General features: G+C 42.2%; 1 protein-coding gene across 3 annotated transcripts in view; it reads left to right on the plus strand.

The window, feature by feature from the left end:
* The window catches only part of RAP1GDS1 (Rap1 GTPase-GDP dissociation stimulator 1), a 107296-nt gene that overhangs the window by 78064 nt on the left and 4983 nt on the right, over positions 1–24249 (plus strand). For 2 of the 3 annotated variants that reach the window (XM_056855539.1, XM_056855541.1), the window contains 9 exons: positions 6047–6175; positions 8389–8514; positions 11813–11956; positions 13747–13878; positions 14855–14989; positions 18732–18857; positions 19805–19944; positions 21550–21676; positions 23633–23761. In XM_056855539.1, the coding sequence (XP_056711517.1) occupies positions 6047–6175; positions 8389–8514; positions 11813–11956; positions 13747–13878; positions 14855–14989; positions 18732–18857; positions 19805–19944; positions 21550–21676; positions 23633–23761 (1188 nt within the window). The remainder of the gene's footprint in view (positions 1–6046; positions 6176–8388; positions 8515–11812; positions 11957–13746; positions 13879–14854; positions 14990–18731; positions 18858–19804; positions 19945–21549; positions 21677–23632; positions 23762–24249) is intronic. The other variant, XM_056855540.1, reaches the window with a different exon arrangement.

Here is a 24249-nt window from a genome sequence, read left to right on the forward strand (position 1 = left end):
AGGCCTCAACCAATGTCACTTCATGGATGGTGCTTTCGATCCAACTCATGAGTTGGAATTGGGGAAGCCATTTTTTTCTTGGACTGTATCTAAAAATTATTCCTCTTTAGATTTTGGCTTCTCATTTAATTTTCCATTAAAATTCAGCCTATCGAAATCTGTCTTTTCGATCCATTGCCTTTGAAACCTATTTTGATGGTATAAAGTTACTGAGTCTTCCTTAATCTTGCAAGCTCTCTGCTAGTATGTGATTAGAATATATTGGATTTGTTGATTTATGGTCTGCCTCTTTAAGTGTCTCCTCTTGAAACCTTACCTAGGCAAAACCAGAAGGGAAATCAATATTCAGGCCAAGCTTCTCCCCTTTGCTAATTCTTGTGTGTGTGGTGTGTGTGTCATTTGCATACACATTAAAAGTTTTGCTTCGAAACGGAATAGTGGACTTTACAACAAATGTGACATGTTTTACAGAGGTGGTGCTATTAACTATTGTTTAGAGTAGTATTTAAATACAAAAATGTTTGCACAAAACGTCTAACCCTTAAAAAAAAATCCTTAGATCTTCTCTTGTCAGTAAAATAAACTATTTCTCCTTGGAATTCTTTTTACTATATCTGTAATTTCTATCCATGTCATTCCATGATTACTATTCAAAGTAAATCGTGCCTAGACACCTAAGTAAGTACAGACACTCAAAGCTTGAAAGGAAATATTCGGAGTATTCTGTTCTCATCCTATTCTTTGGCATTCCTCTCGTGTGTCATCTGAAGGTCATGAAACCACTGACATTCAAGTTTTAGATAGGTGATTACACTGATGGTTGTGCTATTCAATATCTCCCTTAGGTGGACATGTGTTACAGTCCCTGTGATCATGTGGTGACCAGTAGGGGCTAGTAATTGCCTCTATGTTATCAGATGAAATACATGCTCTTCTCTGCAATGGAACTGGCCACTGAAGCTGAGCTATGGCAGCTACCATACTGCCACACGTATCTGTCTCTCCTGTGATCGGACCAGGGAAATGGAGGCAGCACTGTTCTGGCAGCTATTTCTCAACATACTCTTTCTTCTGGTCTTAGTAATGGAGAGGGTTGGGAATGAATGATTGGCAGTGGACATTGTGTAGTGCTTGGTTTCCTGTGTTTTGGACATGTAGTGCTGTACTGGGGAAGGATGAGTGTGGAAGAGGGAAATGAGGAGTGAGCATGCAAAGTAGAGGCAGCTGAGCATGTTCCGAAAACTGATTTTCAAGGTTGTGCATCCCATTCCATTTAGTGACCCTTCTGCTTTATGGAACATGTTGAAGGCCTCCTCTAATTTTTGTTTTGTGCAGATATTTCTGTTGGCAGATATTTCCGGTGGCAAAATATTCAGCGATGCAGAGGCTTTCAAACTATAAATGTGTTTCTTCTTTTTTTAAAAAACACGAGTGCCTCAGATTCAGTATTGAAATTGATAAGCTCTTCACTTGAAGTAGCAGACAGGTTGTCTTGCACAGCATTTGAATTTAGCTGTGTTGGGTGTGATTCTGCCAGCTAGAATATTAATGAATTTCAGGTTCTGTAGGTTTGATTTATGACCGAAAGCGAGTTAGAATGCTGATTTCTTTCTACCGCCGAAGAAATGTCTTAAACATTCTTGTCAACTTTGACCGAAACTTTGAGTCAAGCATGCTGCATAAAAATACTTTGCAGCAGGCTGAAAACTGCATCTGGCCAAAGAACTAAAATTTTTGGAGGTTAATGAGTGGAGGCCTGTTGGTTTCCAACAGTAGTACTTGTAGATGGGTCAGTCCCACTGTAGCATTTTGAAGTTGTTAGAAGCAATATAGCAACTGTGGCCACGGGGATTCACATTGCTTCTGATGTGTTTGTTGTGTGTTTTCTGTCCTTGCTTTTTTCATGGCCCTTCAGCACCTTCCTTCCCACAGGCATAATTATCAAGTCTCTAGAGCATCTGTAGAAGGGAGAGAACTGTTTTAAAAAGGAAAACATGACACTTAACATCATGGGCCACTTTCTCTGAAAAACATTTTAGGTTCTTCAAAGGGTGTAAGACTTGCCTGCACTGTGATTCTTTCCTGCACCTCGTGATGAGATCAGGTGTCAGAGGTCATGCGAGGAAAGCACAACAAAGTGGCCCAGATTTGTGCCCTTACTAAGTACAAGAAGGAAACGCAGGTAGAAGTAATGTTACAACATTCAAAAGAGTGTGTTGTTGTTGAGAATCAAATTCCATACAGGTGCTAATTGGATTATGCGCTCATCTAAAATTTGATAGTTTTGGCACTACTATAACATCAAGTGGGGGGGTTTGGCAGGATTTCTGACATCTAGTATATTTATAATCTATGGTTATTCCTAAAAGTCATTTGCTGTTGAATACTGCAGCTAATTCTAATTTTGAGCAGTGGAGACAGTGTTATAAAGGTCCTTGATCATTTTCAGTCATCTATAAAAGCTGAAGGCACCAACCATCTTACTAAGCAAAAGCCAGTTACTAATGTACTGAATGCCAGGTTAACTTAAATTGCAGGTGAAGGTATAAACACACATTCTTCAGAATTTAAAGTACAACTTTACTCACGTCTGAAATCAGTGAGCTTAGACTGGAGCAGTGGTTCCCAAAGTGGGCAGTTCCACCCCCTGGGGGGCAGTGGGATTACCTAGGGGGGCACTAAGAGGCAAGGGGGCAGCAGAGGGGTGCTAGAGGTGGGCCCTTTCAACTGTGTTGTTGGATAGGGTAGGAGGCACTGGGGTTGAGTTTGTGGAACCAAGGAGGCAGTGGTCCAAAAAGTTTGGGAACCACTGGATTAGAGTGACCCTGCATTGGATTGCATTGTAAGTCATACAGAACATTGGCCATATGACATTTTGTGAATAGTTTATTTTCTTTGCTTTTCTGTAGTTATTTGCTGTATTTGTCTCCACATGGTTCATGTCTCCTCCGTTTTCTCCTCGCAACATTCCTGTGAGGTAGGTTAAGCTGAAGGAGAATGGCTTACCCAAGGTCACCCAGTGACTTTTGTGACAAACAGGGATTTAAACCAGGGTTTCCTAAGGCACTGTCCGGCACCCTCACCACAACACCACATGGACTCTCAAAGCCCAGTACTCCATGCCAGACAACCTACTGGCATGAGAACTGCTTTGCTAGATCAGGTTAAAGGTCTCCAGTTCACTGCATTCTGTTTGCAGCCGCATCCAGCCAGATGTCTCTGGGAAGCTCACAGGCAGACCAAACCATGAAGGTAACAGCCTTCTGCTGCTACCTGCGCCCTGCACTTGGTATTTAGAGCCTCTTACAACTTCAGATAGAGCACAGTGAGAGGTCAAAAACATGGCCAATGATTTTAGGTTCTCTGTATTCCCCTGTTGCTTTCAGAATAAAAGCGCAACTTGTGTCAGTGGGAAAAGATTTTAACCTAAACTTGATGGGTTGTGTTACAGGGCCTGTTAGTCAGCAGAAAATAATTAAATAACTCATGGATTTTAATGGCCTTTCATACAATGTATAATAATGAGCACTTTGCTGAAATGGTACAGATTTCCATAAATTTGTTCAGAGGAGGCTGCTGGGCATTAGCAGAAACATGCATTTTCTTCTTTTGGCTTTTCTGAGTTCAAACCCCCCCCCCCCCCCACAGTCAGATTCTTCGGTGGGGATTGAGGATGGGGTAAAAACCTAAAAATCTACATAAATAAATAAATATCCTATTTCTTTGTTAAAGGAATTAAATGAAACTCCTCCCTCCACCTATGAAGAATGGCACGAACATACTGGGTTGGATCCAGCCAGCCCTTCCATTGGTGAACAAAGCCTTTGACCACCAATAAGGCTGTGCCTACATGCGTGGGCAACGCCACATGGGATGGGGAGGCTGTAATAAGAAGGGGAACTGACTGAAATTGAGCAAAAACTCAACCTTACCATTCAGACAGCCATAGAGAGCCAAACTGAATGATTGTCCCCCTTTTTTGAGAGGGGACGTCCATGTGATTTGGACAACTTCACACACAGGCTGCAGCATGGAGAGTCCACATCACACATTATGTTATAGAGTGTGATAGAGGGGAGATCACACCCATTCCTCCTCTGTGGGATCTTCAGCTGAGGTAAGTGTCTGAACTGAAACACAGGTAATGTATGGGTTGTCTTGCATCAAAACTTGGGCATCCTCTAGGCTTAGGGCTATCAAGACAAGGCCTGCGGGGTCAGTCAGCATAGGACCACACAGGCCAGGGGAGAGGCGTTAGTAGGGTTGCCAATCTCCAGGCAACCCCTAAAATCTCCAGGTATTTCTCAACCTGGAGCTGGCAACCCTAGGCCCTAGAAGGCCACAGCGATGATACACAGGCTTGCCCCTCATATTTGTTCTAAACTCATGTGGTTTCATTGCTTTATATGGCTCTTTGTTTCACCAGGCCCGCTTGATTAGTAGCTTTAGCAGATAGGTAGCATGCCTGGAGAAAAGTTCATAGGGAAGAAAGTCACTTGCAGATTTATCTCTTACCAGATGAAGAGTTAATACCGTTAAAAACAACATCTGTATTTCAAAAAGCAGCAAATGAGGATATAAAGAGCCTGGAATCTTCCTTGACAATTTATTGTATGTGTGTGTGTGTGTGTGTGTGTTGGGGTGGGGAGATTATTACCAGTACCCAAATAGTTCTCATTTTTGTGTCGCTCTTGTATCATTTCCTTCAACTGTGAAAACAAATATATTTTACTGTTTTCTTTGAAACTTTTGACTTGCATTTCAAATTTTAAAAACCTTTTAGCTGATGATCAGGAAACCTTTTTGTGTTTGCAGGCCATCAATACTTTTTTTTAGGAATTTCCTAAGCTTCTCCTGCTAATAGCTGGCCTTGTCATTCATGGCACAGGAATCTTCCCAACTCTTTCCTTCTTGTTCTCTGTTAAGCTTCTTCAAGTTTTCTTTAACCTTTGTTGTGAATTTTACTTCTCTGCATAACATGTTAGTACCTAAGAGCCAGTAAGTACTTATCGTTGCTTATCTCACTGTTCAAAAGTAGGGGGAAAACTCAGGGAGAAAAGGAATCTCCTTGTGACATTTCATCAACATAGCTAGAATGTTTCCTTTTGAATTATTGCACTTAATTTGAAACTGTGTGCCTCAAAAGGACATTTTGTGATAAATTTAGTTTTTATAATAGGTTTAAATTGGTCCTTAGATTTGTTCAATTATATGACAGACGTTTTCAGTAATTTGAAACAATGAGAGGTAGATAATTAATAGTTCAGGAGGGAATTTGGAACATATAAATGGGAAACCTCATTTATTTGGACATTTTTTTAAAAAATAGAAAGCTGTGCTATTGCAGATGGGCAAATGCATATAATTCTCCATAAAGACCCTGACCCTGAGAGGAAAGCTCCTCACATGTTGGAAGGGAGTCATTGGATCTAATCAAATGGTATTTGCATATGCATAACTAGGCATAGTTATGGAGGGGGGGAGTCCGATGTGCCGATAGTAATGCACGCATAAAGCTTTCCTTGATTTTGAAAAGAATTCTTCTACGTGCACAGGAATTTCTGAATCGGTGGAAATAATTTTGTTATGTGGCCACTTACAGACTAACAAGCATTCTTCTCTATATTGTAAGAAGCCTATGACCCCTGAATGGTCCTGACACTACTATAGCAATTTATTTATTCTTTCACAGAAGTGATCCCTTCCAAAGAACCCTGGGAATTGTAGTTCTGTAAGGAAAGACTCAGAAACTAACAGGAGGTGTGGAGTGCTTCACTAGACTACAGTTCCAGGGTTCATTGGTAGAAGCTCTGACAGTGTTAACATGGTTGAATATATTTTTAAACATTATATTTTTTTTCTGAGAGAGGTTATTTTATGTCAGTTTGTCATGTGATGGACCATTTGGGGATTTCGTCCCATGTTAGGTTTGAATGTCAAGCAGGCATCAGAAGTACCAAAAGAAGAAATGTTGTCAAGTCATATCGCTAAGAGAAATGCAAACCTGAACACATTTGCCTTTTTTTTTTGTCTGTCCTGTGTTTAGATACCCTACAATCTCAGCTCATCAACATGGGTGTTATCCCTACGTTAGTGAAATTGTTGGGCATTCATTGCCAAAATGCGGCTCTGACTGAAATGTGCCTTGTTGCATTTGGCAATTTAGCAGAACTTGGTAAGTTGGTTCTCATTTACAACCATCCAGATCTGTTCAATTTATTTAAGAAGGTTGCAGTGTCTATTCTTGTAGTTTGTATTAAGTTTTCAGATGCAGAAACAGTATTGAGAAGACCGTCTGTCTGTGCTCAGCATTCTAATACTCCCCAGATTCTTCTTTCAGGCTTCTCATTTCCACAAATAACACAGGTCATTTATGCATGGGAAGTTTGTGTTGAGTTTACTGCTCTGTAGATGCACAGTTTTCTGATCTGAATTCTCAAAACTCCATGTGTAGGGGCTTATTGCCCCGAAGAAATTCCAGGAATACCGTATGCATCCCCAGTGAAATGTGGAGCTTCTGAGTCCCTCCCCCCTGACAATGCTGCTTTGTAATTGGCTGTAGTGTTGTTGTTTTTAATACATCACCAGCCCCGCAGCGGGATTCTTTCATTTTAACTGAACCGAGAGGCCATTTTACAGCCAAAGCAGAGAAGGGTCTGGACAAACACCCCTCACCAACCAATTTGTTTCTGGCTATCTCACTGCAGGGCTCATAAGAACAGGGAAGGCGGGAAATCAGCGTGGCTCTGTTGGATCCCCGATGTGTGAAAGCACTCATTGTAAAGTTGACCTGGGGAGGGGGGGAATCAGTGTGACTCTGTTGGATCCCCGATATGTGAAAGCAGTCACTGTAAAACTAACTGGGGGGTGGGAATCAGCAGGAAACAAGTTGGGTGGGTGGGAATCAGCCAACCCCCACCTGTTTATTTTTGTTTAATAATGCTATTTTAGTGAAACAATTTTAGTGATAAAATGCTAAAATATTTATATTTTATAGTAATGATCATCATTACTTTTTTTTAAGACTTCCTGAATTTTATGTGTATAAATTACATGAAAAGATGCATTTATGCTTGTCAAGAAATGATAGCAGAACTGTTCTCTAAAGTAACAAGAACATAAGCAATAGGCAATAAAGTCAAAAGCATGTTCAGTTATCAGTAAGCTCAAACACCACCCGAAATAGCAACATTTTCACTGAGCATCTGAAACCAGGCAAAGGGGGAGCCAAGTGGGTGTCACATGAGACAGCATTTTCGAGCTTAGGTGCCACCACCAACAAGCCTAATTTTGTATGGCTACTAAATGCACTCAGACGGTGAAAGAAGATGCTGGCCTGAACAGGCTCCTTAAGTTTACAACCCACACTGTTTAGGGCTTTAAAGGTCAAAGTCTGCATTTTGAATTGGGTTCAGGAACAAATGGAAGCCAGTGTAGCTGCCAGTGTATTGGAATTTATATAGTGGGTCACAATGAGTACCATGGCAGCTGCATTTTGAACTTTCCAGTGCTTCCAAATCCTTGCTGGAGGCAGCACTAGTCCAGAATGCATTACTTGATGTTACCAATGCACGTATGTGACAGTGACCAGATTTGACCTTTCCAAGAAAGCGCACAGCTGGTATTCTAACCGAAGATGGAAAAAAAATTAGCTGATAAATCCCTGCTGCAGCTAAATAGTCAGCTGAAGTTTGCTTACATTATATCTTCAAGATCAGTTGTTTCCTTGCTACGTCTTAGGTTAAAACCCCACCCCATGCAGTGTCCATCTCATGAACATGAACGTTTTAGCCAATAACCTTATGTTGGCACATTGATTCACCAACATCATAAAATGTAATGAACAGTTCAGTAGTCACACAGTACCTTCTGTGGGCTTGAAGGGACCACACAGCAGCCCTCAGTCAGAAAGAAATTTAAATCTGGACATGTAGATTCATTCAGCTGTTTTGAAAAGCCAAATCAAATTCCACCAGCATGCAGCCATGTAAATATTAAGGTGGCACATCTGACCTTTAATCTCTTCAGTCAGAAAGCCAGGGTAATTTTTTTTTTGCTCTGCTGATGGCAGACAAAGACTTAATTTGTGTGTTAGTAATTTTGCTGTTGCCATGGGTACGTTCATGTTCCACTGCTTCAACATTTTAATAGCTTTGAACATAATTAATAATTTAGGTCATCACATTTATCTTAAAAGGTCTTGGACTCCCCCGCCTTTTCCATTTAGTGACAGATTTAAATATTGGAGAGTACTGGTCCTGTCCATGAAGAGTGTTTAGCTCCATAAATCAGTGCAATCAAACAACATCCTCATAAACGGAAGAGAAAACAGTTCTGCCATTTGATTTTGTTTTTCGTGCCACTGAGCTGTCCCCTCTGATTTCACAGAATCAAGCAAAGAGCAGTTCGCCTACACAAACATTGCTGAAGAGCTTGTGAAACTGTTCAAGAAGCAGATAGAACATGACAAGAAAGAGATGATTTTTGAAGTTTTGGCTCCTTTAGCGGAAAATGGTGAGATACTGATAACTGTGGGGGTTTAAAACATGTTGTTGGGTTTTTTCCCCTCCCAAAATGACAAAGGCAAAAATATACAAAATCTAAGATGACAAAAATATTAAAATTACTTTTGTTAAAAACGTGGCGTATAGCAATATATCATTAACTGTGCATAAATGGCCATTAGAATGAAAACTGCATATGTTATTTTTATGAAATGTTTAAGTCTAGGGGTGTAGAGGGGGGAGGTAGTTGTAAAGTTCCTGCATTGTGCAGGGGGTTGGACTTGATGGCCCTGGTGGTCCCTTCCAGCTCTGTGATTCTATAATTCTAAGTCTAACCCAAAGGGTCTTTTGTTTTTTTGTAAGAGAGAACAATTATATTTAGCTACCGTATATACTCGTGTATAAGCCGAGTTTTTCAGCCCAAAAAAAGGGCTGAGAAAACCCAACTCGGCTTATACGCGGGTCAATACGGTACTTAGAAGGGAGGGGGGAACTTACCACCGCCGCCTGCCCGCGCGCCTTCCCTGCGGGCCAGGAGCGGCCTGCCGGGCCTCCTGGGCCCAGCGAGGGAGCTGCCGCCGCCGCCAAAAAAAAATCTTCAAATGAAACGGTGGGTTAAGATTTTAGATGGTGTGTGTGAGGGGAGACCTAGCATCTATGGGGGTTACCGCACTCAGTATTCCCAGCGATGTATTAAGAGTTTGAAAATGTTATAAAAAATACTGTTCGCACTTTCTATGTATTCCCACCGATGTATTAAGAGTTTGAAAACGTTATAAAAAATACTGTTCGCACTTTGTTTGGCCCCTTTAGCAGTGAAGACGTCTTCCAACCACTTTTTAGCTGTGGCATCCAAAAACCCTTTCAAAGCAATGTTTTTATAACATTTTCAAACTCTTACTACATCGCTGGGAATACATAATGCGGTAACCCCCTAAGTTATGTTTTACTCATAACATAGCTTACCTTACCGGGCCAGGAGCGGCCTGCGGGGCCCGGTAAGGTAAGCCTGCGGGGAGGGGGGGAAGGGCCTCCTTTCCCACCCTCGGCTTATACACGGGTGCCTAATTTTTCCCCATTTTTGGGGTGAAATTAGGCACTTCGGCTTATACTCGGGTCGGCTTATACCCGAGTATATACGGTAAGTCATATTGCTTGATCTTTATTATGGTCAATGACCAGCACATAGCTAAGTCATATATTTAAAAAGAAAATGAACCAACTGAAGTTGTCTGTTTGGAATCTATCTCAGTCTATTATATATATTTATGTTTTAAGCCACTGAGTTTTGAATGGGGAAGAAGTCAAAATTGTCATTTACTGTCTGAAAGCAAAAGCCTTAGAATGCAGCAAATGTGTGTTCATAGATGCATCTCTCCTTATCCCAAGTTTATAAAGATGGTTCATTTGTTTTCTCATTCACTCCCTGCTATCATTTTGTTAAGATGCATTTACAGCACATAGAAAAGTAATATTTGTTACACATGCAATCCAACTGCTGTTCATAAATGTCTGAAAATTGACATATTTACTTTTCTACCTTGAAAACTTGGATTTGAAAGGTGAATGCAGACTGGAAGGAGTATTGACTGCAAACAACCTCAATAAAACCCTACCGTGGAACAGAATCTATAGGGAATCAAAATTCGTTTGGTCCCATTGCAGTTCTCATTGCTGAGTACCTGTTCAGCATGTCCAGATGGGCACCCAAAACAGTTCTTCCCTGCGACTGTGCCAGCTCAAAATACATGTGGGGAAATTGCTTTGTTTAAAAGCATCCCTTCGTCAGAATTTCCCTGAATGTGCAAAATGTACACGGCACAGAAAAAAGCTCTTCCAGAAGCCATCTGTGCATCCACAGGAAAGGCCCACCTCCTGTTTCCCCAGAACAGAAGCATATGACTTTTTGCCTTGTAGAAATGGAACACATGCACACAGAGTCCTTGTACCACACAGTTGGTAAATGGCCGACAGCCAAATACAGCTTTTTAGTAAACAGTGGCAAGTTATTTACTCTTTATTGATTTATGTGCTATTTTGCCATTCAGTATTTATCTCTATAGTAACAAGGGGATGCAAGGAGCATCTGCTCCTGTTTTAAAATATCTGGGTTTGGAAAGGGGGTTTATTATTCCAGATGCATTAATGTAGCACTTTTTTTCTTTTAAAAAATTATGTTATGTATTTAAAACTCAGCCTTGAATAAGGTCACCCAGAAGTGCAAAATATCATAGCTACTTCCAGGATATGGAAATGTTTTTGATAATTTACAGCGCATTCCTGAGAGGAATGCCTGCGCCGGGCTTAGGAGGCAACCCCAGCAGTGTTGCCTCCTAAGGAGGTTTCGGCACTGCCTCCTACTCGGCGCCAAAAACAGAGATACGCCAGCAAAAAGCTGGCGTATCTTGTCAAAAACAAAAAGGGGCATTCTCCAGCCGAAATGGCTCGGGAGGCCGACTAATGTTGGCCCCGCCCCCCGGCCGGTGCCGGAACACCCCGGGAACACCTCCCAGGGCACCGGAATGCCTCCCTGCTCGCCGCCGTGTCCTGTGCCGGAAGCCGGCGGGAGGCTGCAGCAGTGTCCAGGCCCAATGCTGCTGCGGCGGTGACCAGGGACCGGTGTCCAGGCCTGCACGCCGGCGCTGGGGCCACTCATGCCGGCTTGCGCCTTCCAGGTGCCAGCATTATGGGCCCCTGCGCCGGCAGAGGCCTTAGTCGGCCTTCAAAGGCCTTTGGGTTGAGCCACAGGCGTGGCTCAGGAATGGGCTGTAACTACCTTCAGCGTGGTGTAGTGGTTAAGAGCAGTGTTTTGGAGTGGTGGAGTCTGAGCTGGAGAACCAGGTTTGGTTCCCCACTCCTCCACATGAGCGGCGGAGGCTAATCTGGTGAACTGGATTTGTTTCCCCACTCCTACACACGAAGCCAGCTGGGTGACCTTGGACATGTCACAGTTCTATTAAGAGCTCTCTCAGCCTCACCTACCTCACAGGGTGTCTGTTGTGTGGAGGGGAAGGGAAGGTGATTGCAAGCCGGTTTGATTCTGCCTTAAGTGGTGGAGAAAGTCGGCATATAAAAACCAACTCTTCTTCTCCTTCTTCGCACCTGCAAGTCAACAAAATGGTCTGTGCTTCCATTAATGGTGATATATGTATGGAATGTATGGAATATACATTTGATGCTGGATTGTCACACTATAGGACATTTCCTTGGTTTCATGATGTCTTATTCCTGCAATGTATATTATTGGTTTGTACTCATGGTGGATTAGAAGTATTTCAGCTCTTGTATTCCTGATGTTCTATACCCAGATATCATTAAACTGCAGTTAGTCGAAGCAGGACTTGTAGAATGTCTACTTGAGATAGTCCAAAAGACTGTGGACAGTGACAAAGAGGATGACATTGCGGAACTTAAAACTGCCTCTGATCTTATGGTTCTACTACTGCTAGGAGGTGAGTATCGCACATGAATTCACTCAAGTAGGTATAGTAAAGAATTCTTGTTAGCACATCACATTTATTTTCAGTATAAAATTAGATGCCTCATTCTCACTTTCTAGATGACTAAACGTTGCAATCAGTATGCTAAATTGTGTGTATTTATGATTGCCGTTATCTTCATTTATAGCCCACCTTTCTCACTGAGAGTCAAGATGGGTTACAAAATATGAAAAGCAATTTAAAAGAAACCCCTCCAATAAACAATGCAGTAGGACCAGGATTAGAAAACTGGAAAACAACGCAAACAAACAAACAAACAAAACACCCTGTATATAGCAACAAAAGCTGTCAGAGGCATGACATACAATAATAAAGAAAGGAGGTTACAAAGGCTGAGGATATTGTAATAAAAAGGGAGGTGATGTATGCAATAAACCATGAAATAGACTATCCCTTACAGAAGCAACCTCCTGTGCTGTTCCATCATATTACCATTCTAATCCCTTTGTAAAATTGCCCTCCTGAACTTTTTTGTTTGCATATTCTGTGAAATGATACACCCGGGGGGGTGGGGCTTCCTTAGGCAAGCTGTTCCACAAGTGTTCTGTCCACTCTGACACTACACACATACAAATTCCTCAATCTCTGTTACATTTGTAGAAAGTTGGTCCTGAACCTCCACAGTTTACCTCCCCTCACTGTAAAATAAACTTTTTTGTTTTAAGAATCTCCTCCTTGGTGTTAAGGGTGGAGAAAATTATAACCAGGTTTCACAAAGGCAGGGGAGAGGGTACCTCAGAATCTCCATCATTCGTAACCTCAGGAGTGTAATAGTGCCAAGCACTGGCAGGCCCATAAATAAATATTTCTTTGGTCTCTTTCACAGAGATGTTTGGTGGTGTAACGGAACAGTGTGGTGTGGGCAGTAGTCCTCAACCCCAAGATCAACACACACTACCATCGTGAGGACAGTGACATGGGACTGAGTGCAGGTTTTCCCACCAAAAGTATTTTAGTGCTCGTTCCTGCCACCCCTGCTCATCACACCCATTTGCAGGGTGGCACCTTCAGATGAGCAAAGCGGTCACAGCTGTGTGAACCCTGACCTGGATAGCCCAGGCCATAATGATCTCATCAGATCTCAGCAGCTAAGCAGGGTCAGCCCTGGTTAGTACTTGAATGTGAGACCACCAAGGAAGTCCAGGGCTGCTATGCAGAGGCAGGCAATGGCAAACCCCTTCTGAACGTCTTTTGCCTTACAGGGTCACCATAGGTCGGCTGTGACTTGACAACACTGTACACACACATGCACCTTCAGAAGCTGTGACAGCTGTGTGAACATGTGAAATCAGATCAGACTTTTCCCCCAAAAAGCTAGTTCCCCCCCCCTCTTTTCACATAGACATTTTTGTCCAGACAGATGCATATGTGGAGGCCAAAATGGCTGATTTTATTTGCAGAAGCGAACATTTCTTTGCTGCCAGCCTGCCAAATGCAGTAAGGGTGTTTTCAGTTCAACAGTGGGAAGCATTTGCTTTTTTCCCGTGTATAGCTCAGTGACAAGATCCCAGGCTCAGTTTTTGAGATCTCCAAGCAGCTGAAGTACTTCCCCAAACCTCCAGCTGAAAGTCTGTGCAAAAATTACTGGATCAACAGCACAATCCACTGCAGATTGATTTCCAGTCTAACCTCTGCATAGGATCGCACTGTAGATAACCCAGTGAGCCAAAGGAGGCACCGTATGTTCATGTTTTTCATATGTTGATGGAACATAAGAAAACTTCTGTTTCTTTTGCTTTTAGACGAATCAATGCAAAAATTATTTGAAGGCGGGAAAGGCAGCGTGTTCCAAAGAGTCCTTTTATGGATCCCCTCTAATAACCACCAGCTACAGCTTGCTGGAGCATTGGCAATTGCAAATTTTGCTAGAAACGGTGAGAATTATCAAGAGTAATTTTCCAAAAAAACAGCAGTAAGGTTGTGACCGAATAGTCGTGTGTACAGTGCATTTGGCTTTGAAAATTATAAATGGACTAACAAACATGATTTCTGGAAACATTTGCTTGTTTGATACAGATACGTTGCTAAATGTTAAAATTTTCAGCTATAAGTTGAAGTGGGAGGTGGTTTTTCCACAGTAGGAGACAGAGTAGGCAGAAAGCCGTTTCGTTCTCGAATTTTGCTTTCAGAATTTTTTGGGGGGACATGGAAAGAATTTTACCAAGGACAGGGTACTTTTTAAAAAACGGGCCATCCTGACCCAATGTGATAAGGATAACTATGCGCCATCCTGACCCAATGTGATAAGGCTAACTATGCATTTAAATCACCTGGACCTCTCCCCCCGCAAAAACAACAACCTTGCCAAGACGTTTGTTGCCCCATAGTATCATCAGGCTTCATTTTCTTCCCAGTCTCATTCAAAATGGGGATCATTCCTCCACATGAAGCCTGCTGGGTGACTCTTAGAGCTCTCTCAGCCCCACCTACCTCACAGGGTGTCTGTTGTGGGGAGGGGAAGGGAAGGAGATTGTAAGCTGGTTTGATTCTCCCTTAAGTGGTAGTGAAAGTCGGCATATAAAAACCAACTCTTCTTCTTCCTCTTCTTCAAACCTCGTGATCACTTTTCTGTAATCAAATGAACTAGATTCAAGTCCAGTAGCACCTTAGAGACCAAGGGAGTTTTGACTCTCGAAAGCTGATACCCCCAAAATCTTGTTGGTCTCTAAGGTGCTCGTGGACTCAAATCTTCTACTGCAGACCAACATGGCTACCCTCCTGACGCTAGTCAAATGGTATCATTTCCCTGGAATCTGAAACAGCTGGCCTTTTAACACACAGGAGACTTTATTCTTGATACGATGCTTCATTCCAAAGTTATGCTTACTGTAATGCTCTGGTCTTGTACAGATGGCAACTGTATCCATATGGTGGATAATGGCATTGTTCAGAAGCTGATGGACTTACTGGACAGGCATGTGGAAGATGGAAATGTCACTGTGCAACACGCGGCACTGAGCGCGCTCCGAAATCTTGCTATTCCTGGTAAGCATTTTAATGCCAAGCCTATAAGAACAAGATTCTTATTCTCTGTACAAATCCAAGTGGAAGGTGGTCAGAGTTCTCCTCTGATAAAGTCCTCATACACCAAGCCATGTAGTTTCAAAGTCATTTTTCTGTTGGCCGGCGTCCTCAACTGAGGCAGCCCAGTGGCCTAGAAGTTCCCTATCATAGTTTAGCCATGGAACATGTTGGGACAGGCTGGGCATTGCCTTGGTTCCCTGCCTGCAAATAGTGGGTAAATACTGATATACCTTCCTGGGATGTTGTAAGAATTACTGAGAATAATGTTTGAAGTCTTGTGAAAACTTGGGGGAAACACTTTTAGATAAGAAGCAATGGTTGTATTGGACTATATAAATGTAGTGCCTGCATTGGACAGGCAACCTAGTTTGGCCACCGATCTGGGATCCAATTGTCCTTTTAACTGTGTTTCTGGATTTTACACTATATGGATTTTACACCAAGAACCTTCATGTTGGGTTGATATAGACCAGATTTGATGGTGTGTGCAGGAAATACCTGAGAGTTTCTTCATCTTATTTTTCATTCTCTATGTACCTTCTGCATTGTTGCATCTAATACCTGATTTCTGTTGGACTCCTCTAAGTAGAGTTTTGGCTGTGAGAAAAATGCTTGCTTAACTGTAGATATTTTTATTGGCATAGTTATGAGGTACACTTCATATCTTTTAGGACACGATGCATTAAAAATCCCCTATCTATATTGTTCTGTCATACTTCATGTATTAATTTGTTCAAAATACTAAGATACTGGGGAGAAATGCAAATTCATATTAAAATTCCTTTGGCCTTATTTCCTCCCTTAGAGAGGAGGAAATAGAGTTTAATGATTTTCTTTCTTTTTTTTAAAGCAGCATAAGCTTCTGAGCTCAGAAATCTCTGCCAGATCAAGCAACATCTTGGTAACTGGCATTTAGAATATGGCTAACTTCTCACTTCTAATTAAAATGCATTATGGAGCAAAGTCTGTCTCCTGCTTCACACACGGGGGTGGAGAGCCTCACGGGTGGAACAGGTGTGGTTGCCATGTGCAGCAGAGGAGAGGTCTCGGGAGACTGAACACACTCCTCTCAGTGTTATAGGCAGGTGTATTCTGTGGCTTTTAATACAGCAATTAGGGCATGGAAAGAAGAGTCTGTATTCATGTTCACAAAACAGAAACTTTTCTTTCATTAACAATGTTCACAGCACCTATTCGTTCTCATATTATCTCTCTCTGTGTGTATGTGTGTGTGTGTGTGTCTTTCATGCACCCACGGCCAGTTCGTATTGCACTTTTGCATGTGGCCTCCTTATGTTGTGGGCTCTTTCACACTCCCAGGTCATACAGTGTTCTGTGTGACATGATAACTGAACAAATGTATCTCACTCATGTTCTCCATCCACCCACCCCTTATTTTGCAGTCAAATACACAAATTCATGTGCGTACTTGTTGGCTCATACAAAGTGTTTACCCAAAGGGACAGTTATGTGGGCTCAAAAGCTCATTCCTATACACCACCACATGTAGAACATGTACACAGGGGCACCTATTCAGGTATACAGATCTACTCCCCCAGAATGACCCAAATCATGATTATTTCTACCCACAAGCAGATAGCAAGAACATTCACAGTGCATAGTTAGAAATATCTGCCTAGATGAAGAAAGGGTTTAGTAAAATTGTCCAGTGAGCTCTTGGAAGGAAGTTTATCTGAGCCAGTCAAATTCTGAATTTGCAGACCTTCACTGCTTGTCTGAGACCCAAGCTTGACAGATTTGAAAGTGCATTTTGTTTGTATATGACTCACAGATGTTGAGGAGATGAACTTAATATATTCTTTCTAAAAACAAGGATTGGTAACTGATGCATACAGAAATATATTTGGTCACATCATATTTTTTTATTTTTTTATTTATTAGACTTATAACCCGCCCTCCCCAGCAAGCCAGCTCAGGCAGGTAACATTATTTTAAAAATACAACAATATACAATATAAATATACAGTACAATCCATAATAAAACCATCAATAAAATTCTAAAAAACTAACATGGTGGCGCACAAGTCTAAAGAATATTCCAGATTCCCATGGGTAGCCCCACCATGCAGATCAAAAAATCTACACAGTTGGGCCACCCACAGCTAGAGGAGATCCTACAATGAAAAACTGCACAACCAAAAACTCCTGAAACTCTGAGAAGCAATGTCTATGCAGGCATTGTAAGTTTAAAAAAAAAAAAAAAACAGGATGCTGGCTGAGATCTCATAAGACTAAGTTGTGAGATATCACTCCCCCCCAAGCAACATCATCAAAAACCCCTGCTTCAGCTAAAGTGTAATATGGAATTTACTGAAGAGCTTGGGGCCTTTTCAGTGTACTGGTGGCCTCAGTGATGTTGGGGGGGATTGCCCAGCAACCCCATACAACGTCACTAACGGTTCTCTACCTCCAATAAAGGGCCGTTATGCCCGTCATCAAATTCTGGAGATGATTTTAAACCAGGCTAGATTTAGGCTTGTCTTGTCTGAGGGTTGCTTGCCAATCCAGACGTGAAGAGGAAGCAATGGTGTGAGGGTGGAAGTGGGCTGGAACAGTGAGGAGGAGAAACAGAGATGGTGCAGGGAAGAAAAAAGTAGATAGAGAGAAAGGTGGAGTCAGAGCAGAGGGAGGGAAGACAGGCAGAGTTGAGGGAAGGGAATGGGATTGCCTATTATGTGGAGTTAGACAGTATATTTCTAGACTGTGCCACATTTTCTAATCTACTCCACAGCCCAATGGGCACATACATTCAAATGTTTCCTGTATGTAATGGCATAGTAGGGAAAGACCACCACCAAATATTTATCCCTGATGTTCTACTTCACTACATGGAAGGAGTTATTTGCATGCAACAATGTGGGCTCCCTCTCCCACATTGGGGAAGGGCCGTGGCTCAGTGGTAGAGCATCTGCTTGGCATGCAGAAGGTCCCAGGTTCAATCCCCAGCAACTCCAATTAAAGGGATTAAGCAAGTAGGTGATGTGAAAGATCTCCACCTGAGACCCTGGAGAGCCACTGCCGGTGTGACTAGACAATACTGATTTTGATGGACCAAGGGTCTGATTCAGTATAAGGCAGCTTCATGTGTTCATGTGTCCCAATCTGAAGTGGTACAGGCATGAATTCTGCCATCTCACTCTTTGTAATGTGGAGACATGTGGTCATTCCGTTTCATAAAAAAAAAAAAAATTCCATCACAAGGAGATCTATGAAGACCAGTCAACATGTCTGCCTATATTAACATGCAGGGGGAAATAATGTAATTGAGATTCATTTGTAGCAGAAACTCTTAAAAGGTACGCTGGTCATGTTGTGTTTTTTTGTTTTGTTTCTCGCTGTTTTTACACATTTAAATCAAGCGAACACCAGCTGTTTCATTCAATATTTGTCGCAATGTATAAGGGATAGAAGACGTTTTTGAAGCCCGGTAAAAAGAACTGTGTTAAATCTTTCTTTTTTGCAGCTCTCCTGCTTTACCAAAACTAGAACTGGAGTGGAATGGCTCGTGGTATTCTGTCCTCTGAGCTTGTTCCTCATGTCCCTTAGAGTTGATCCCCTCATTTGTTTTCAGAATACTGAGAAACGCTGTTACGGACTGCCTCAAAAGTAGGTCTCTTCATGCAGTGCGAGGGCATCGCCTCTGCGGTCCTTTTGAGATAACATCCGTTCTTTATTCATACAGTTGTAAATAAGGCGAAGATGCTGTCGGCTGGTGTTGCGGAAGCTGTGTTGAAATTTCTCAGATCTGAGATGCCCCCTGTTCAATTCAAACTGCTCGGGACGTTAAGAATGTTAATAGATGCACAAGGTAAAAGCAAACCGTTCCCCGTGTTAAACAATACAACCTTTGTTCAGTCTTTGATCTGTTGCTAAGTTTTATACACAAGAAGGGAGGATTTAAATATATATATATAGATATATATATATCCTTCTGGTAAATTGAAAGCTTATATAAAGCGAGGTAAACGTGAACAGACGGTTACAAAAAAAATTGTTTTGTCTCTAGCATCTACATACAAGTTTAAATGCTTGGTTTATTTGTATACCTCAGCAGTCATCAGCCGTGGTACGTGATGGATGTGTATGTGTATAATTCAGTTTCAGATACAATTCTTGTTGCACTGCTAGTTCCCAGAATCCCGTCTTCTCTTGAGTAGTGCAGTGAATTTATTAACTGGTATTTCAGCCCTTTAAAAAAACATTCCATTCTGTGAAAAGAGGATGATTCGGAGCAGATTGTGCCTCCTTTTGATTCAGGAGGCAGCATCTTAACTGGCACTCATGGTGGGAAGGAATTTTAGGCTGAAATTCTCTGCACACATTTCTGGGACTCTGCCCCATTTAACGTAACATAGTGGGGACTTTCTTCTTATTAGACATGCACAGGGCTGAGCTGAAAATCCTTACTGACCAGTCAGTTTGTATAAAAGTCTCCAGGATCAGAGGAGCATGCCGCATATATTAGATGCTTTGGAACACAGGCAGGATGGTGCTGCTGCAGTCGTCTTGTTTGTGGGCTTCCTAGAGGCAGCTGGTTGGCCGCTGTGTGGACAGACTGCTGGACTTGATGGGCCTTGGTCTGATCCAGCATGGCCTTTCTTATGTTCTTATGTCAACTGCCAGTCTGCACCATTTTTACCTCTTCTTGGTCTAGTTTTTCCTTGGCACTTCCCTTGCTATTTAGTGTATTATGTGGGTTTCTAAAGAATAAAAACTGATGCCAGTTACAATAAACCTTCTTCTTACTGTCTGTAGCAGAAGCGGCTGAGCAGCTGGGGAAGAATGTAAAGTTGGTTGAAAGGCTGGTGGAGTGGTGCGAAGCCAAGGATCACGCAGGTGTGATGGGAGAGTCCAACAGACTATTGTCTGCTCTTATACGACACAGCAAATCAAAAGTGAGCAACATTTTTAAAATAAAAAAAACTAAAATGTGTCTTCCTTCCCACTGCTTTTCTGAGTGAGAGCATTGTTATTCCATTATATGAGCAGGGAATCAAAAGCAGAGAGTTTGGCCAAAAAAAACTATCCTTTCAGTCCATTGTTACAAACTAAAATCTTATTCAGCCAGTGCAGTAAAAAAATAAATAAATTTTATTTGCGGCTAGTATGCCAGGTAAAACAGAAACTGAAAATACAGAGTAGATGTTTACAACCAAGACCAACAAAATTAGGAATCACCCAATTTTACAATTCCACAGATTAAGGAGGTACATTAAGGTGACGTAGCTTCATTGCTACTGCACAATATTTTGCGACCTGGGTGGTGATTGGTGAGCTGTCTCCCAGCAGAAACCTTTTGGTCCATTCACCCTCATTACCAGAGCCCATTTCCCTAATCAAAGGGTCAATAATATTGAAGCGGACTGACTTGTAGAGAGGACATCTAAAAAATACATGCTCTGCCAGTGTAGTACAGTGGGTAGAGTGTTGGACATGGATGTACTAGAGATGCTCAGTGCACATCTTGAGTAGGAAAAGAATGGGAAGTGGGTGGTTGTGATGAAAAAGGGACTGAAGAGGTTGTAGGAAGAGAAGGCAGAAGAACAGAGAAATAATCATCTGACATGGGACACCAAGACATCTGACATGGGACACCAAAAACAGTCAAGATCCAAGTCTAGCTGTAGACCGGAGTTTAACTGGGAAACAAAATAACATTGTGAAGGCAGCTTGATGATAATCTGTCTTTGAGGTACCTTTATGGTATCTTCAAGGCGAGGTAATGGAAAAGCTAAGGGCTTTGATCCGATGGCATCGTTTCCATCACTCTTCTCCCCAGCCACTGTGGAGGCCTTCCTCTATGGCGGAACTCGCTTCCTCTGCTGCTAGCACTTCCACATGTGCAAGATCAGTGTTTTCCAAGAAGTTTTCCTTGTGCACACAGAAGTGCTAGCGGCAAAGGAAGTGAACACCACAGCAGAAGAATGCCTCTGTAGTGGACAAAGTGCAAAGGGAACAACATCACAGAATCCACGCCATGGTTTAGCCACATGAGTGTTATGATTACAAAAGTTATAGTGATAGGAAAAAAATATGGTCAAGGTACCAATTCAATTAGGCGGTCCAAAGGTAAGTTAGATAGTTTGGTTCCATTGTTACAAAATAATTGTATTTTTTTTAATTTGCATGCAAAATGTTATGACATAATTTTGTTAATAACTCTCTTGGAATATAAATGATTGTGGTAATGGAGCACCTTCAATGGAAATACCTAAAGAGCAGTTATCAGGTGACTTAAATCAATGTTATCTCTAATCCATTAATTGCCACAGCCATCCTTGGTAGAGGTACACTCTTGTGAGTCCATTGACATCAGTGGCCTTAAAGGGTGAGTCCATTGACATCAGTGGCCTTAAAGGGGTGTAACTGCTAAGGATGGTGGCACTTTGTGTCTCAGATCGTTAGAGCGTGTGTTAGCATGCTGGTCCATTTTGTTTACATGTAGTGCATTGCAGTCTTCGTTCAGTCCTGTGATACTTTATTTTACTTTATTTTAAAAGGATGTAATTAGGACCATTGTTCAGAGTGGCGGCATTAAGCACTTAGTTACCATGGCAACTAGCGAACACGTAATAATGCAGAACGAAGCTCTTGTCGCTTTGGCGCTAATAGCAGCTTTAGAATTAGGTGAGTATCCCAATGGTTTGTGCTTCTTAATTGTTTCAGGGTGAATTGCATGTGGCATCTGGGCAAGTTTATGTAATTATGTATGCATGGTCAAATAATGGGAGGGAGGTGCGCCTGCAAACAAGAAGCAGAAAGTAGAATTTGTCACTGTTGTGGAAGAAGGGTAAACGTGGCAAATGTCCACTTGCCCTTTCAGGATAGCCACCTTTTGCTTGATGACAAGGTTGGGAAGAGGATCCAGCAGATCCATGAAGCTAGCAGTGATGCTTTCCTCTTGCATCAGAAGACAACTTCTTTGCACTGAAGGAAAGCATCATCACTAGCAGAACAGACTGTAAGGATCTCTCAGTGGATCAGACCCCACAAACAGGAGGGACAGTTTTTGTCTCCTTCCCTCATTTTCTTTCTGGGAGGTCTCTCTCTCTCTCCCCTCCCCCCCCCCTTTTCCCTGGAACAAAAACTTCAGGAGGTATTTTGGGCTACAGTGGAAAGGGAGAGTGGAGACGTCATTTTCCACTGGTGGAAATCATTCCACGAGTGGGGATTTGGGGCAGGAGCCAAGCCATTCATGGCTACTAGTAAAAATTGATACTAGTAATGATGCATACCTGTTCTTTCCAGCATCAGAGGAGCATGCCTATTATACTAGGTGCTGTGGAACACAGGCAGGACAAGGCTGCTGCAGTCCTCTTGTTTGTGGGCTTCCTAGAGGCACCTGGTTGGCTGCTGTGTGAACAGACTGCTGGACTTGATGGGCCTTGGTCTGATCCAGCATGGCATTTCTTATGTTTTTAAGTTCATTATGTTGAGCAGTCCCAGGGTGCTTTTGGGCTTAATGTTATATATGGCAAAGTACCTTTGGAAGAGTGCTATAGAGAGAAGTGGTAGGGGAGGGACATCTAACTCTTTGCCCACCAACCCATTTTTGGCTCCATGGCTATGCTCTCTAGTAGCTTAGCCCTCCCCCCGCCCCGAATTTCAAACATGTGTTTTCAAAGGCAGACGTGTACTTTGAATCCCAAGCCAAAGGCTGTTGTCTCTTACCCATTCTCCCCACTCTGTGTTTGTAATTGAATTGTTTTATAATTTCAAATGTATTTTAATTGCTCAAATGTTTTAATTTTTCAAAATTTTCGCTGCCTTGTAGACCCTGATCAGGTGGAAAGGCAGCATAAAATGTTTTAAATAAATAAATTTAAAAAACACTCCGCAGCAGGTTTAGTTGCCGAGTTGCCGCTTTTCATGAACAGACCTTCGTTTCAACAAAAGTCCAGCAACCCTTTAATGTTAATGGGTACTTTCAGAGACAATTATTAGACATACAGAAGTTAACCTATGTTTTTTTTCCTTTATATGCCCATTTCAGCACAATTATGGGTCTTTTTCATTTGGTTAGTAAAAAGAAGGTATTAAAGCTTAAAGGTTCAGGTCTGTTAAGTAGGGCATAACTTAAGGCTCTGTGGCTCGCTTTTTAATAGCGTAAGGTGGTGCTGGAGGAGAGTGTTACGGATACCATGGACTGCCCAAAAAAAAAAATCAGTGGGTTATAGACCAAATCAAACTGAACTGACCCTAGAAGCTAAAATGACTAAACTGAGGCTATCATTTTTTTGGTCACATTATGAGAAAGCAAGAGTCACTGGAAAAGACAATCATGCTAGGAAAAGTTGAGGGCAGCAGGAAAAGAGCAAGACCCAACAAGAGATGGATTGACTCTATAAAGGAAGCCACAGCCCTCCGTTTGCAAGACCTGAGCAAGGCTGTCCAAGACAGGACATTTTGGAGGACATTGATTCATAGGGTTGCCATGAGTCGGAAGCGACTTGACAGCACTTAACACACACACACACACACACACACACACACACAAAGCATAAATGCTTCCGTAGCTCACCAACAATGTAGACAGTAGGTTGCTCATGCAGATTTACAGCTTCCCTTGGTTTGGATCCACAGCCACAGCAGAAAAGGATCTCGAGAGTGCTCAGCTAGTGCAGATTCTACACAGGCTGCTGTCAGATGAGAGGAGTGCGCCAGAAATAAAGTACAATTCCATGGTGCTGATCTGCGCCCTTATGGGATCCGGTGAGTATTTTTAAAAGACTCTGCCCTTTACCATTCTCTTTAAAAAAACAGAAAGGCATTGGCTGTCTTGTAGTGTATGACGATACCTTCTTTCTTGCTGAGTGAAAAGGGCTGCTTCAGCGTAATGGTTAAATCCAGATACTGTCTCTCTAGTCTAACTAAAGTCAGCGGTTGAAAACAATTGGGGCTTCATTGCAACCAGTTGTAGCCTGAGGTGAGCTGGAGAATCTAGTCCCCACACCCACTTGAAAGGGAGCAAACCTGCATCTATGTCAATGGGTTGGTGTCCATGATCTCTCCTACATTCAAAACAAAGTATATATATATATATATATGTCTTGCCTGTGTTACATATATGAATCAGACCCTTGGTCCATCAAAGTCAGTATTGTCTACTCAGACTGGCAGCAGCTCTCCAGGGTCTCAGGTAAAGGTCTTTCACATCACCTACTTGCCTAGTCCCTTTAACTGAAGATACCGGGGATTGA

This window comes from Euleptes europaea, chromosome 9, assembly GCF_029931775.1.
Source record: "Euleptes europaea isolate rEulEur1 chromosome 9, rEulEur1.hap1, whole genome shotgun sequence".
Lineage (NCBI taxonomy): Eukaryota > Metazoa > Chordata > Lepidosauria > Squamata > Sphaerodactylidae > Euleptes > Euleptes europaea.